Source organism: Zootoca vivipara, chromosome 8 (genome assembly GCF_965207765.1).
Source record: "Zootoca vivipara chromosome 8, rZooViv2.hap1.1, whole genome shotgun sequence".
NCBI classification, from domain to species: Eukaryota; Metazoa; Chordata; class Lepidosauria; order Squamata; family Lacertidae; genus Zootoca; species Zootoca vivipara.
In genome coordinates, this window is record NC_142591.1 from 59,657,898 (window position 1) to 59,673,708 (window position 15,811).

Genomic DNA, 15,811 nt, shown 5'->3' on the forward strand with positions numbered 1-15,811 from the left:
GTATTTGGATATTATTACCTGTTCTTTTCCAGCAGGTCCTAGGGCGAGTTACCACAATTTAAAATCCAGCAATTAAAAACAATTAAAATTTAATTTACAGGAATAGGGGATTAGAAAAGCATTTCCTCCCTTCTGTTACATAAGCTATCTTGGGGATATGGGCAATTGCAGCCTTCTAGCTAGCTTCTCTTTACCTTGTATCTCCATTTCCCAATTATACCCTTATTTAAGTAAAGTGTTATTCCGCCACAGTCTGTGTGGGTGGAAAACTGATAATCTGTATGCTTGCCGGTGGGTAGACCAGCCTTCCCCAACCTTGCCCCCATCAGCTGTTGCTCATCATTCTTCACCATTGGCTGTGCTAGCTAGGGCTGGTAGAGGTTGAAGTTCAAAATATCTGGCAGGCACCTGGTTGTCCTCAACCCTCCGGTCTACCTGGTGGCAAGTCCCCACTGGTGTATACAGTCCCAAAAAGTAGAGTCCTGAATTGCTTCTGGAATATCCAAGCCAAGTCCACCAGACACAGAACCTCACCTCTGCTTCCCATTTATCCCTTGCATGCTGATTGCAGCTTCTAGGCTAGATGAGGCATGTGACCCTCACCTGTTCCAAGCCTACTCCAGCTAAGGAATCACAACCTTCTCCCAGAGCTAGTGAGCCCCATCTGATCAGCTCATGAGCTGGACTGTGGGCCCTTGTTGGCCTCAGCCTCCTAGAGCACACCTTCCACTGCTCCCTATGCCTGCCATGTTCATGGAGATTGGGGGGGGGGGGGCTCTGGCTCTGGGCCCTGCTTCTTTGGTCCTTTGCACCAACCCCCACCCCCTTGCTGTCTGCTGTCACCCCACGAGTATGTTCTAAGCCCCCAACCTCTCCTTCTCCACCCCCAGCTTGCCCCGGTGTGTATCAGTCATGGCTACACCCCCTCGCTGGGATCCTCTTCCTCCTCCCCATGGTCCTGCCGGTTTGTGACACTGGTTGAGGAAAGCTGGAGTCAACTTTCTGGTGCCTGCTAAAGAACACAGGAAGTTGTCTCATAGTTTAGTCCAACCAGCTCTTCGCTATCCTTCTCATGATAACATGTAGAGGAAGAGAACCATGAAACAGGAAGAGAATCGGCCTTTTCTGTGGTGGCTCCCCAATTGTGGAATCCTCTCCCCAGAGAGGCTCGCCTGGCACCGTCACTACATGTCTTTATACAGATATATCTTGGGAGAAAAGCAATGACAAACCTAGACAGCATCTTAAAAAGCAGAGACATTACCTTGCCGACAAAGGTCCGTATAGTTAAAGCTATGGTTTTCCCAGTAGTGATGTATAGAAGTGAGAGCTGGACCATAAAGAAGGCTGATTGCTGAAGAATTGATGCTTTTGAATTATGGTGCTGGAGGAGACTCTTGAGAGTCCCATGGACTGCAAGAAGATCAAACCTATCCATTCTTAAGGAAATCAGCCCTGAGTGCTCCCTGGAAGGACAGATCGTGAAGCTGAAGCTCCAATACTTTGGCCACCTCATGAGAAGAGAAGACTCCCTGGAAAAGACCCTGATGTTGGGAAAGATTGAGGGCACAAGGAGAAGGGGACGACAGAGGATGAGATGGTTGGACAGTGTTCTCAAAGCTACGAACATGAGTTTGACCAAACTGCGGGAGGTAGTGGAAGACAGGAGTGCCTGTCGTGCTATGGTCCATGGGGTCACAAAGAGTCGGAAACGACTAAATGACTAAACAACAACAATTTGGTGGAACACCTTACGATTATTATTTTGCAAAGGCGTACATTTGCTAATTTGTGAGGTTGTCTTTCTTGTTTGCTTTGTGATATATTCTATAAACAAAATAAATAAGAGGGTTAAGAAAAACCCAAGCACTGTTTGGATCTAATCCTATATGTAGATATAGGTTAATTACTCTTGCCAAATGGAAATCGTTAATTTCAATGACATTGAGGCATATGATGCGAGCATGTCCAGTGATATATTTTTTTTTGTCTGTAGTGATTGTCTGCATTCACTTTGTATTGCAGAAATGTTTTTCATTTGCAGATGTTCATCTACTTTTAAATGATATTCCTGTGAGGACCAATGTTAGGACAAAGATGGATTTTGCAAACCCTTATGGCTGCCAAGAGGCTTATACTTCAAGCCTGAAATGTCACAGAACACCCACCATCTATTATGCAAAGATCATGGGACTTTACTGCCCTTGCTACGTTTGAACACATTTCTTATAAATGCTAATTTCTTTTGGATATGTATCAGGGTTTTTGGATAACCTATATTGACTTGCATGTTTAAAATGAGATGGATGTATTGGTCGTCATTGTGTTATTGTGAGCTGATGTTTCTTGCTGAAAAAGGAATGGTTAATTGCACAGATGAGAGCATCAGATTTCATGTAGAGTTGCCTTTGCAACTCTAATCTCTTCGCTAAGTCCTTTACCCCAAACAATTTTTCAAGGATGGGTGAGGGAGGTGGTACTAGCTAGTACCGAGCACAGCTGGAAAAAAATACCATGCTTATCAGTTAGTATTTTTCAGCCCATGTTCTCTCTCTTAGACATAAACATCATCCAGTTTAATTCTGCTGAGAACAATCTGAGTAAAGTTTATATACCATTTTAACTAAAGCTTCCCTTCATTTTGCAGACATTAACACGTTGCTTTTTTAATGTAAGCGAAGATTAAGTTATATGACATTGTAAAATCTGTGGAGGAATGTCTGGTTTGAAATGCAAGACTTTTATACAGTGGTACCTTGGGTTACAAACGCTTCAGGTTACAAACTCCGCTAACCCCGAAATAGTACCTCATGTTAAGAACTTTGCTTCAGGATGAGAGCAGAAATCGTGCTCTGGCGGTGTGGCAGCAGCAGGAGGCCCCATTGGCTAAAGTGGTGCTTCAGGTTAAGAAGAGTTTCAGGTTAAGAACGGACCTCCGGAATGAATTAAGTTCTTAACCTGAGGTACCACTGTATGTGAATGTCTACAAGACAGCACATTTGGAAAAGTATGTGAAATACAGGGCAAAGATAGCGGAACTGCCCCCTGAGAAAAATTCCAAAGGCCATCCTCATAGGGCAAATCCTAATATCAGACCTTTACTCTGTGAGAGACTTGGAAAATACTGAATTTAGCCAGGCAACAGTAGGATCCTAAACCACCCAAATATGGGATCTCATTCTCTGGAACCAAACCCTCTAAGTAAAGCTACCTGGCCTTTATTACTTGAGGGATGTCAACAGCAACAAACTGATGTACTGTACAGCCAAAGGGACAATGTGTTTGCCTGTTTGTTTCAGAAATATGAACATACCGTATTGGTGTATTAGCATATGACAGTAAGAAGAAGCATGTACAGCATTTTAACTTGGGGAAATGAGTCCCTCTACTGGCTGGCTAACAACTATACAGGACGCTTCATTTTCAGCCGTACCTGATTTAATAATGATGCAACTCATGCAAAGGAGTATGTATTAGTTCTTTTTCAAAACGATGAAGTCAAGCGTAGCCAGCCCTTCCCTTGCACAGAAGCACAGACACACCCTTACTATTTTACACACCATTTCCTCTTATTGTTTCCAAATGCCTCTTCTCAAGTACATCTCTTCCTTGGTTTTTTGTTAAAGGCAACAATGCGTATGGGGCAATGCCAAAGCTACTCCCATCAATTATGTTGCAACAGGACATTCAATCACAGGTGGTGGATATACAATTTTAGACTAGCTTTTAAGAAAACAACTATCACTGGAATATATGTTTTAATCACTGCTCAGTGAAGGCGGCACGAGCATGCTATTTTCTGAAAATAAAGGGCAAGAATAGTCATGGTCATTTTAAAAGCCAAAAATAAAGCTGGACTTTATTTTAAATATATTACTACAACACTTTTCAAAGCAATTCTCAACTTTACAAAGTAAAGCTTCTTAATATTAGCATTCCCCGCCCCTGCCCTTAGATTTTATACTAAAGTTCAGAATTTATCTGGCCTGCTATGCTAAAGCATCATTCTGGCACCTTGAAAAAAGTAAAATTCTGAAGATGGTTAAAGTACAGGAAATGTCTCTAGAGCTTACACTTGAGTTGTCCCCTTGCACTGGTGCTATAGTCCATGCACTGCTAAAATCTAAACACTGGTGATAAATCCTATACACTAGCTGAAGGGGTTGCCAACCTTTTGGGGGCCTATGGGGAAAAGTGCAAAATGGAGAGACAGCGTGTGGGTACCACAACCCTGCATGAAAATGCACACTCACTAACACCCTCCCTCCTCGCCAGCAATGATACTTGACGGAATTGTTTTTGCTCCCCACCCCCAAAGTCAAATGGTGGTGGCAATTTTCCTGGAGAGAAAAGCTACGGCTAACCTTCCTTCCCCAGCTGCAATCTCTGGGAAGAGCACACCTCCTTGCAAAAGTTAGGCTTTCATTATCCCATTAGGTTTAGGGCTTATTTCAAGCCTAATTTCAGCGGGGGGAGGAATCGAGACAGGACCCTGTGGGTCCTAGGAAGCTCTTCTCTGGCCACATGCACACCCATGGGTGCCAGATTAGCAACCTAATGTTTCAGGACAATGGCGGAGGTTCACGTGACTAGGCCATAAGCCCTGTTGGCTATGCTAGAAGATCTAGCATAATGAAAGCTCTAATTACAGAAAACCAGAGGCCCATTAACCATGTGCCTACAACATACTACATTGGTGGCACTTCTCCACGGTTGCAAACAGGTCGCCTGTACATCCGAAATAGCATCACAAAGTGAATCATCACAGAAAATTGCTAGTAACAGGGCTATGGTTCTGTCAGGAGACCTATATTCTCTACTGAAAGCATTTTGGCTGTCAAAGTTCCAGCTGTGCAGGTACAAGCTTTAATTTATGATTCAAGTCAATATTTCTAGACACCACAAGGCTACCTTCCTTACACCTCCCAATGCTTCTTTACAGTTATACTTTTCTAACTAACAGATGGCAAACGTCAGATATTTTATAGTATGTAAGACTGACACATGCAGCTTAACGGATCAATCCCTGAATGAGTGTTTATCAGAAAAGTCTTATGTCATCTTAAAAACCATTCAAATATATTATGCCCTTATTCATTCATCAGTCACTCTTTAATGCATCACAAAACTTTCTGCTGCCCCTGAAGGAGCTATTGTTTACATACTTACTCCACTTCAGCTGATCAAACACTGACTTTCAAAATAAACCAAGAAATAAATATCTGGAACTGGAAATAAACTTCTCAAAATAAGTCTATAAAAATGTTCAGTGTAAAACTCAGTCAAATGTTTACTCTCATATTGACAATAACTGTTCCATGATTTTTGGCCAAATTATTTTTACACTGGTTTAATAATTAGGTATTCGAAAGAGGGCATGCCTGTCTTATTTTATTTTTGTATTTGGAATCTATGTAATAATTTCCCCCTTTTAAAACACCTTTTAACAGTTATTGTGAACGAGAAAGGAAAAACCACAATTCTGTGAAAAGCTGCAGAATAATAAAGCCAAAGCTAAACATTTTTAAGTACCATAGATTTCAGTTGATGAGATTTAAACATATGCTTTTATGCCACAAAATGGTTAACTGAATCCTGACTTCAACTCTGACATCCTGTGCTCTGCATATCAAAGATGATAATGATCAGGCCAGTATCAACAAGAAGGTTGATATGAAATACAATATGAGGTGGAAAATACAGAAAACAGAAGTTGGCAAATGCAGAAGTTTTGTGGCCAAACTGGAGACTGCAAGGGAAACAACAGGGCAGTTTTTTTTCCATCGTAATGCTAACTTTGCAGGGAAGACTTGGCAGGCAGATATGTGCTTGCTGATTCTCCCCAGCAAGTTTTGCTCACATCCAGCTTTGTGTCAGAAAATGTGTTTGGCTGAAGAGAGAGTCCAGGGAAATTGTGCAGGAGAAACTGTGGGCTATTCAGGAGTTATGCATCTGCTCCACCTGCTGGCTGACCTGTCCTTGCAAATGCCTGCACCCGCCCACTCCATGCTTGTATTGACAAACATGAGTTTGAGGACACTTATTTGCAAAGGTAATTTGGTCCTCAGATTACAGAACGAGTCTCTGGGCCCAAGCTGTTTGAAGCAGAAATCCCACCACCACACCCCACATGTTTTCCTGTAAGAGACATAAACAAGGTAATGAAACATTATTTTTTAAAAAATAATCGTGCGCTGTTTGCACAAGACAGAACACATTTCTAGGAACTTTGGGAAGGACTGAGGCATCAAGCTTTGAAATGTCAGAATTCAGCAACAGATCTATATCACATGCCCTAGCACAAAGGGTGCATTTCACATTAAAAGCTCTTTTTAAGTATACAGACCAGCTGATAGGAATTGTCCATAACAGAGGTGGTGCAATTATAACATTTAATTTGTTTCATCATCCCTTTGGAAGGGAATGATCTGAATCTCTTTTGCTATTCGCTCTGCTAGTACTTGGTTATTTGCAGCAATTATTCTTCTTGACATCAAATCAAATGGTGCCCCTAGGGATGAAAAAAACAAACAAACACAACTGATTTACAGTGTTATTTATGAACTAATATTATGACACAGGGTTTTAGCTATAATTATCGAAATACTCTGGATAAGTCATGTGATAATTTATTACGGACCACTCCAAAGAAATAATAATAATAATAATAATAATAATAATAATAATATACCACCGTTCATCTGAAGATTGCATAGTGGTTTATAGTACAGGCAACCCGTCTGCTAGTCATACTAATCTGGTGTTTTCCAGGACAAAAGTAGTGGGTTAAATCCTGCAAAAACCTGAGACCCTGACAATCCACTGGATGGAATACACTCAAATTCTAAAGCCCCACCTACTGTTTACTAAACTGGCAACCGTTAAAGACATAGAACACAATCAGAATTGCTCCTCACAAATGCGCATCCCTCAGATAAGAAAGCAGAAATTAACTGGTCTTGTTACATTCCCAACATATTTTACCTGAGACATCTAGCAGCACTCCACCCGCTTCCATAATGATAATCCCAGCCCCTGCCATATCCCAGCAATGAATGCCCATCTCGTAGTAGGCATCTGCTCCTCCTGTTGCCACCAGGCACATGTTTACGGCTGCAGTCCCAACTGCTCTAATCCTAAAACAGAGGAAGTATATTATTGCAACAAATTCAAACCCTGCAGTTAAAAATATTCACAGTAATCACCAGTCATTTGAAATGCAAAAGAAGCAGATGCAAACCAAATCATTTGACCTTTCAGTGAAATCAGTGAGATAAGTTAGTTGTGACTCAACTTAGGTCTCTGTGAAATCGTTGCACCCTGAGAAGTCTGCAACTAGAGCGCCTCTTCTGCGTACACAGCGTGATCAAGCGCTTCTGCGCATGCGTGAAGATCGCTTTTGCGCATGCGCACATGGCGAACCTGGAAGTAAACACTTCCGGGTTTCCCACGTTCATAAGCTGAAAGTTCGTAACAAGAGCGGAACGCAACTAGAGGTGCCACTGTATGTGAGTTTAGGAATGCAGTTTCAATCTGGATCTAACTCAATAGCTGCATGTTACTTTTAAAAGGAGCACACTGCTGCATCATATCATCCCTCCATTATGTCCTAAATTATATATAACCCCCCCCCACTACCGTATGTGTGACCTCTTAAGCACTATAGAATAGGTGACTTTTTGGCCTCAGAAGAGTGCCCCCTTGTGGAAACTTTGGCCAGGACATTCACGACAGAACACCAGATTAGGCTCACTTAACTGCTATAAACATTGACGTTCTCTACTTTGCCCCCGCCTTCCTGCATCAACTGAAATATGCTGTTACGCATAAACAAACATTTTTAAAGGGATAGCCAACACTACAGTTTTAAAGACTATTTGTTTTTTTAAAAAAACTAAGTTGTGCCTCATTCTTAACAAGCCTCTTTGATGCTATGTACGATCTCAGAGTGCCTTCCATCAGCTTCAGTTTGTGGCCCAGCTGCGCCTCTATCTGGAAAGGGATAGCTTAACTTCTGTCATCTATGCCAGAGCATAGACCTTTAGGTTAGATCACTGCAGCATGTTATATGTGGGGCTACCTCTGAAGATGGTTCGGAAACTTCAGCTGATGCAGAATTCAGCAGAACTGAGCATATAACACCAATCCTGGCCGGACTGCACTGGCTGCCAATCGGTTTCTGGTTCACTTCAAAGTGCTGGTTTTTACCAATAAAGCCTTAAACGGCTGAGGACCACAATACTTCAAGGGCCACCTCTTTCCATATGAACCACTGCAGACCCTGCAATCATCATCTGAGGACCTTCTTTGTGTGCCTTGTCTGTGAGAGGCCTGGAGGGCAGTAACATGGGAATGGGCCTTTGTGTGGCGGCTCCCCACTTTGGAATGCTCTCTTCAGGCAGGCTTGCCTGACACCTTTATTACATTTCTTTAGGCACTAGGCAAAAGCATTCCTCTTCTTCCAGGCCTTTGGCTAATTAATCAATCTATGGGCTTTTAAACTGTTTGCGGGAGGGCTATTGTTTTTTGGTAATGGAATGCATAAACTGCCCTGTGACCTTCAGATGCAGGACAGTAGAGTAATTTAATAAACAAACAAACAAACAAACAAACAAACAAACATACCCATGAATAGGAATGTTCAGTAGTCTTTGCATGTTAGAAAGAACAGTTTTTATAACCTCTGGATCACGGTTGGATCCCAACTCTGACACTAAGAGTGCTTTTGTAATATCTGTAGAAGGGGGGGAGGGGGGGAAAGGTAGACAAGTAATTCAGGTAGACAACTTTAATTCAGATTTGGTTGTTGTAACTGAAAGGAAAAACAGCAAATATTTAAGAAAAGTACTCATTCAATGTTCCACCCAAAGCATATAACTCATTAAACCATTATACAATATCCGTACAAATTGTTCTATTGCCTTTTGTTCACAGAGTTCATGATCTTTTGTACTTTATCTTACTTTACTGTACACCACTTCAATAACTTTTGGTTGTGAAGCGGTTTATAAATCTGCAAATAAATAGAAATTTGCATGTAACGTGCTAGGGGTGTCAGGATTTGGCCTCTGCTTCCTACACTTAACCTGAATTTATACAGTGCCCTTTGGTGAATATATGGCCTCTAACAAGATAAAAAAATAACCACAAGACTGATACATGGGCCAACCCTGTTGCATCAACCTTACTTGAAGGAGCAGAACTCACTATGCACCCAAAGGTTCTCTATGGTCTTCTGAGCTAAAAATTGTGTGTGTGTTCCTACAGATAATATGTAAAATGAACAGTGAAGCTAGTATGGATAAACACTCATCAATTTTGTTCACATGAATGATCTAGTCTCCAGGATAGAGTTCTAGAAAATGTGGCATGCCTGTTTGCAACAGAAACTAGCTGTGTTCTGCACTGTTGGCTGAAAACCCCCTCACCTCCATCAAAGAAAGAATGAACATATAGGCAGTGTGTGTGTGTGTGTGTGAGAGAGAGAGAGAGAGAGAGAGAGAGAGAGAGAGAGAGAGAGAGAGAGAGAGAGAGATTCATTCCCTGCCATGTTTTGCGTAAGTTGTTGCCAGACTAATTAAATGTTCTGGTTAGGGCCCCTGTCAAATCCAGCGGCAAGTGGAAATTAGTCTCACTCCTCAAGAGAAAGATCCTTGAGCCCTATTTTAAGATACATCCATACACACCCTTTGAAACTCCAGAGCATGAATGTGGTATGGACAACTAGTTTCATGAGAAACAAATCCTGCTGTTTACATGCTTCTCTGGGTGAAATCATGAATTCTATTCTAATATAGTGGTACAGTACCTCGGTTTAAGAACAGTCCGGTTTAAGAATGGTTTGGTTTACAAACTCCGCAAAACCGGAAATAGTGTCTTGGTTTGATAACTTTACGGTATCTCATTCTAAGAACGGTGGAAGGGCACTGGTGGCGGGAGGCCCCATTAGAGAAAGCGCACCTCAGTTTAAGAACGGTTTTGGTATAAGAACAGACTTCCGGAATGGATTAAGTTCATAAACAGAGGTACCACTGTACACCTAAAATAAATTTAAGTCAACAATTGAGTCTTTGCAATTCTCAATCCACGGGGCGAAATTCAACATTGTGCTAAGATGACCATTCTGCCAGCACAAGCATTTCTGCTTGCTGGAAATAATTATCTCCCCTCCCCTTCCCGTGAGCACTGAGGGTTCACTTCACCCTTTACAGTAGATCTGAGGGAGGCACAGTGGGAGGTGGGGAAGCCCTGTTGTGCTAGTGGAAGTCATTCTGCTGGGGCACCAGGTTAGTTGAATCTGGCCCATCACTTTCCCAATTTTGTATAGTCATACTGCTACCGTATATTAATGCAAAAGCCGTACCTTGTTGCTTTGATACTTGGAGCTTTTGCCCGTTGCAAAATGCTCCTTTTCCTTTCCTGCCAGTGTACATTTTGTCTTCTACACAGCTGTATACAATTCCAAATTCCATCTGCAACCAGACAAATGCAACACCATAGGGGTTTTTTTATGCCTTCAAAAGAAGTTTACATTTTGTGTGTAGGCTGCCATGGTAGAATTTTACTTTTTTACTGTATGTTAAAAAGAAATTATAAGTTACCTGTTTCTTTACAACAAATCCAATTGAAACAGCCACAAAGGGAAACCTTGAAAACCAAAGAGATAAGCATGTTGCACTTGTAAGCTCAGGTGTATGTTAATGATTGACAGGCAGCACGTGTTCAACTGTAAATTAGAGAACTACGGCAAAGTTTTAACTAGCTACTCCTAATCAAATACAAACTGGAAAGCAAAGTCTAACATGACCATCCCACAGCACAGCACAAAGATCTTACTCTGATTCCAGAGGGGGGAAAGCACAGAGGTATATTGCACAAGTCAATCATGCTCGCTTCACTATTTTCACAGGGAAGAAACAAACCATGGCTTAATGTGATGTCCAAATCAGAGACTGCAAATTAGGTGACTTAAAACACACACACACACACACACACACACACACAAAAACTATGATCAATAAGCCAAGAAGAAGCATTGCTTATATATGGTGGTTTGTTTGGAGCAAACCAAACTGTACTCCTTGGTTGATGTAATGCTGAGAATGGGATCAGAGTTTGTTTCTTCCCAGTGCTAGTGGGGAAGAGTGAAGTGGGTGTGATTGGTTTGTGATTTAATGTGACACCTAAACATGCCCACCGTGACCCTAAGAGAAAGATGCAAAAAACATACCTGTGAACAAAGTTAGTAGTTCCATCAATAGGGTCAATAATCCAAGTGGGATTATCTGTCAAGGTACTTTTTGCACCAGCAGCAACAGATTCTTCTCCAATAAAACTAAGGGGATATTTTTAAATCAATCAAACAAACATATACATCTGAACAACAGTATTTACACCTGACACATATAGATCTTAAAATACCGTATCCTCAAAAATGATCATTCATCCAACAAATCATTTATGAAACATCCCATTTTCCATGGTACAGATTCATTTTATGCACAGGAAATATATAGCTATAAGGAGCCTTGTCGGATTTATTTCAGCTTCCTAGACTAGGCAGGATGTAGTCCTGGCAGCCCACAGTGGTCTGGACAGCCCACAAAGAGGACAGGAATGCAATAACCTTCCCCACTACTGCCTCTGCCCTGGTGTGTCTATAAAACTCCATCTTTCATGTATTTTTGTGATCTCCTTTTCATGTCACATAAGCCAGAGATCACTTATGGGAGTTAATTCCACAAAGCAGTTATGTGTTGTGTGATACTGCGCTTTCTGCTATATATCTGTTATATATGCTTGGTAAGCAAGGAGGTTGCACTGGAAAGCTCCACTACATTGGATCTTCCCATATAACCAAGCAGAACTTGCTAAAGTAGAGAGAACCCCCTTCTGCCACCACTGGTATTTTGCATCCTTCCTTTGCACCTATGTGGGACTCTGAACCTAAAATGAATCCTAGAACTGGGATTTGTCAGCTACTAGATTTATCCTGTGTATCTCCCCTAAGCACTGGCCAAAGAAGAGGGTTAGATTTGTCACAGCAGGTCAGTTGGGAAGTGCTGACCCCTTGGATCAGGCTTGCTCTTCTGTCTGAGAAACAAGATGCCCATTGTGAATATTGCTGTTCTCTCCCAGACTTGCCTCACCTTCACCTCGCCTGGCTATTCCCCACATGACAGCGATTTCATCTCTCCCAACAGGAGCAGCCACCTTCTCATATTGTACAACACTGCAGTGACTGAAACCACTGGTATGCTCACCTGCAAATGATCATGGCTTGCCTGCATCCTAAGCAGCAACCATAACACCATGCTGACTCTCTGATCCACCGCTTCATATTTGCATAGCCTGTCATTCATTTCTCTTGGCTTCTACTGCCTACAGGTGTTGGAGGTTCCATTATTCTCCCTTTCCCCATCCTTACCTAACTAGAATTGAAGTGTGATAAATGGAGGTTATGCAAGACAAGCACAACTTAAAATGTACGGAAAAAGCTATGTTATTACAGCAGTTTGTCAGGTTCCCTGTGCTTATTTTGATCCATCAGGATCAAAGGTTTCATACCTGTACTTCAGACGCATCCTTCCTCTCCCCAGTGATAATAAAAAAATCAAGTTCTAAAATATTCTGTACCTGTGAGATGGGTATTTTTCCTTTATAGAAGAAATAAGCATATTTTCTACTTTTTGATCAGTGACAGTCACTAGATCTGCTGGAGAGCTTTTAATCATGATAGCTATGTCCTTTGTTAGTGCTTCCCGGACCACCTGCAAAGAAAATTATTTGCATGACCCTTTTTGAAAACAAAAGTTAGTGCACTCAGTCAGCCGCTGAAAAACATTTCCTCCCTCGTGGAACAGGCAGAAGCTCAGACATGATCAAGGGCTTATGCACCAGAAATGAGGAGAGGTGCCAGGCCCTCCCTGCCTCAACAATGTCACTGAACACTTTCAAAGCCCTCTCCAAAGACTACTTAATGGTGTTATGAACCATCCCCACCTAAGTGCTACTATTCCAGCCTTTTCCGAACATATCAGATTCTTTCTGGTACAAAAAAAAGAGAGCCAGAAACCACCAAGAGAAATGGGAAGACTACAAATGCATGACAGTGTCATATGGATGATTTCTCAAGGTGAGTCGATGAGGAATGGCAATTCCACAGTAAATAGCTCATCTGAAAGCAGCCATCATGCTCAGGCTTGAACACAGCCATTTGTGATCATTGTCTCCTATCCAAAAATGACAAGCAGAAGAGAAGTACAGCATGTTGTAGACTGCTATATTTTTGGACTTCCTTGCAAAGCTGACCATGCTTTTCTAAACCTTCCCTTCATTTTTATATTTTAAAATGGAGTTGGTCTCCTTATTTGTTTTGCAAATATCCCATCGCTTTATACTGCTGAAGACTAAACAGAAGTACAAGCAGGACATATACATTTTTCAGAATAATTATGTGCTTACAAAAATTCAAAGCTAATAAATAATAATGATAATAATTATTTAATTATACCCCGCCCATCTGGCTGGCTTTCCCCACTCTGGGTGGCTCCCAACAGAATATTAAAAACATTATAAAACATCAAACATTAAAAATTTCCTGAAACATACCTCTCCAGCTTTTCTTGCTAAAATAACTGCATAATCCATGCATTCTTGCCAAGGATCAGCCATCTTTCTCTAGGAAACAGAACATACATCACCAAATCATGCTAATCAAAAGAGCAAACAGCACAACATTGAAGATGTGTTAAAATGCTAAATCTGCTGGTTCAAACTATTTCAACATAAACAATTCTATTATTTTGTTTCAAAATGCTGATATCAAAGCTGCAACACTGCACGATACTGGGAAATAAACTTCTCTTCAGTTGAGAGCAATGCATTATTTTGTAATATGGGCTACACAGCAACTACACAATTTCCTGTATGTTGCCAACCTGCATAATGTCAGGCAGATGCTGAGAAAATTTGTGCTCCTGCATAAATGTAGCAAGAGACATGCCCTTGCCACAGATGACTAGAACTGACAGTGACTTGCAGTAGATGTATTGTGTTCACACAATTGCAGAGATTATAAAAGCTGATAGAGGGTGATGTGCATAAATATAAGTAAGTGCAACATGGGAAAACTTGCAGTGGGAAGATCACTTATAGCTTTTTAGCAATTTCACACTGTAGGCTCCCTTAGCATGTTTCTGCACATATAAAAGTTGATAAACCAACAGAGACCAAATGTATGAAAAGTTGTTACTCATGATGACCAACAATAGCATCTTTGCAATGTTTTCCAAACCTTTCAGTCTTCCAGACAAACAGTTCATAATATGCTACAAGGTTGCTGTTAACGTTTAGCTGTTGTGAAGGATCCAGAAAATGAGTTGTGTAGATGCTGCACTTTCCTAGCACTTAAAACATGAGTTTTGCTTCTAGGTAAATGTGACTTTCTCCATTCAACTAAGCATTCCCCATAGCAATACTGAGCATTGTGTGGAAGACAGCTGTGACCATCAAGGGTACCCAATACATAATAATTTCAAATGTAATAAGCAACACAGTTCTAACATAATAAGCAACACATTTCACATCAATCCTGCATTAAATCATTATAGCAATAAAAATAAAACCTCAGTGCTCCCACATCACACTTCTCCCATCAACGTGGCCAATAGCCAGGGATGATGGGGAAGTTAACCCAATAGCATTTGGAGGGCTACACTCTTCATTTATCTGTTGCCCTTTTCTTTATTACAATGCTATATAAACAGATTGCATATTGTAGGGGGTCAAAATTTCACAAAACATGGATTCCTCTTGTTACCCCTGCGTTTTGCATGCTTTAACAGGAATGCCTGACAAGGAAGGAGAGCAGTTGCATTTAGCTGCCCCTAAACAAACAAACAAACCCGGTTTTTCAGTTTAGATACTGATCCTTAATTTTAGCTATGGCCCAGCCCCATTATATATTTAGTTGTGGGTGGGATGGAGACTCCATGAGCGCTTGCAGAGCAGATTCTCATCGCAAAGTGGGGGAGGAAGGCAGTAGAAATAACTGGGCGGTAAAAGGAAACAAAGGCTGCCCCGGAACTCATGGAAATGCATTAAAGAGAAGCCCCACCAGGCCCCGGGCTTACCGTCAGCAAATCGAAGCACTGCTCAGATCAAACTTCTCAAACGGAAATCTACAAAGCGGCCGGCGACAACCTCCGGGGGAGGAAAATGATGACCTTTCCACCTCTCCCCGTTATGTGCTTCCTTCCTCGCCTCTTTCTTTCTTAGGCAGCCACCGGTATTTTTCCCCCCCAAGGGGCGCGGCTAAAAGCGGAAGGAAAGGGCTCGCCGGCATCCCACGGTCGTCCTGGCAACACTGGGATGCCTCTGGCGAGGCGCAGGGGCGGGTGGTTCTCCCTTGGGGACTCAGGTCATGTGGTTGGCTGGCTGCCCGACCCGCACCTATGAAAAAGGGAAGCTGCTTCTAAAGCAATGGGGACCTTTCCCTTCAGGGCCTTGATAGATACACAATTATCGTTGGCAAATGCCCCTGAGCATGTGCAGAGTGCATTCTAGTCCGAGGACGGTTTTTTTTTAAAAAATAATAACTAGAAATAGATGAGAATGTTAGAAAGACACTAATGGTTGTTCTGGCGGTAGCCCGCGTTCATATGATGCTGGACTACAACTCCCAACATGCTCCAGGCTCGCTAAGGCTTATGGGAGTTGAGGTTCAGCGGCATCTAGTGAACCGACGGACACACACACACAGAGAGAGGGGGGGGGGGCTTGCGACGGGCGGGTTCCCTGCAAAGGGAGC

General features: G+C 41.9%; 1 protein-coding gene across 1 annotated transcript; it reads right to left on the bottom strand.

The window, feature by feature from the left end:
* Positions 1-3,828: 3,828 nt before the first annotated feature.
* Positions 3,829-15,311, bottom strand: IMPA1 (inositol monophosphatase 1). Its single transcript, XM_035125032.3, has 9 exons — positions 15,135-15,311; positions 13,612-13,680; positions 12,637-12,770; positions 11,231-11,335; positions 10,602-10,647; positions 10,364-10,472; positions 8,626-8,734; positions 6,985-7,136; positions 3,829-6,511 (listed from the first exon to the last, which is right to left on the bottom strand). The coding sequence occupies exons 2-9, from the start codon at positions 13,672-13,674 to the stop codon at positions 6,393-6,395; spliced, it is 837 nt and encodes a 278-aa protein (XP_034980923.2). The 5' UTR covers positions 13,675-13,680; positions 15,135-15,311; the 3' UTR covers positions 3,829-6,392.
* Positions 15,312-15,811: the final 500 nt, after the last annotated feature.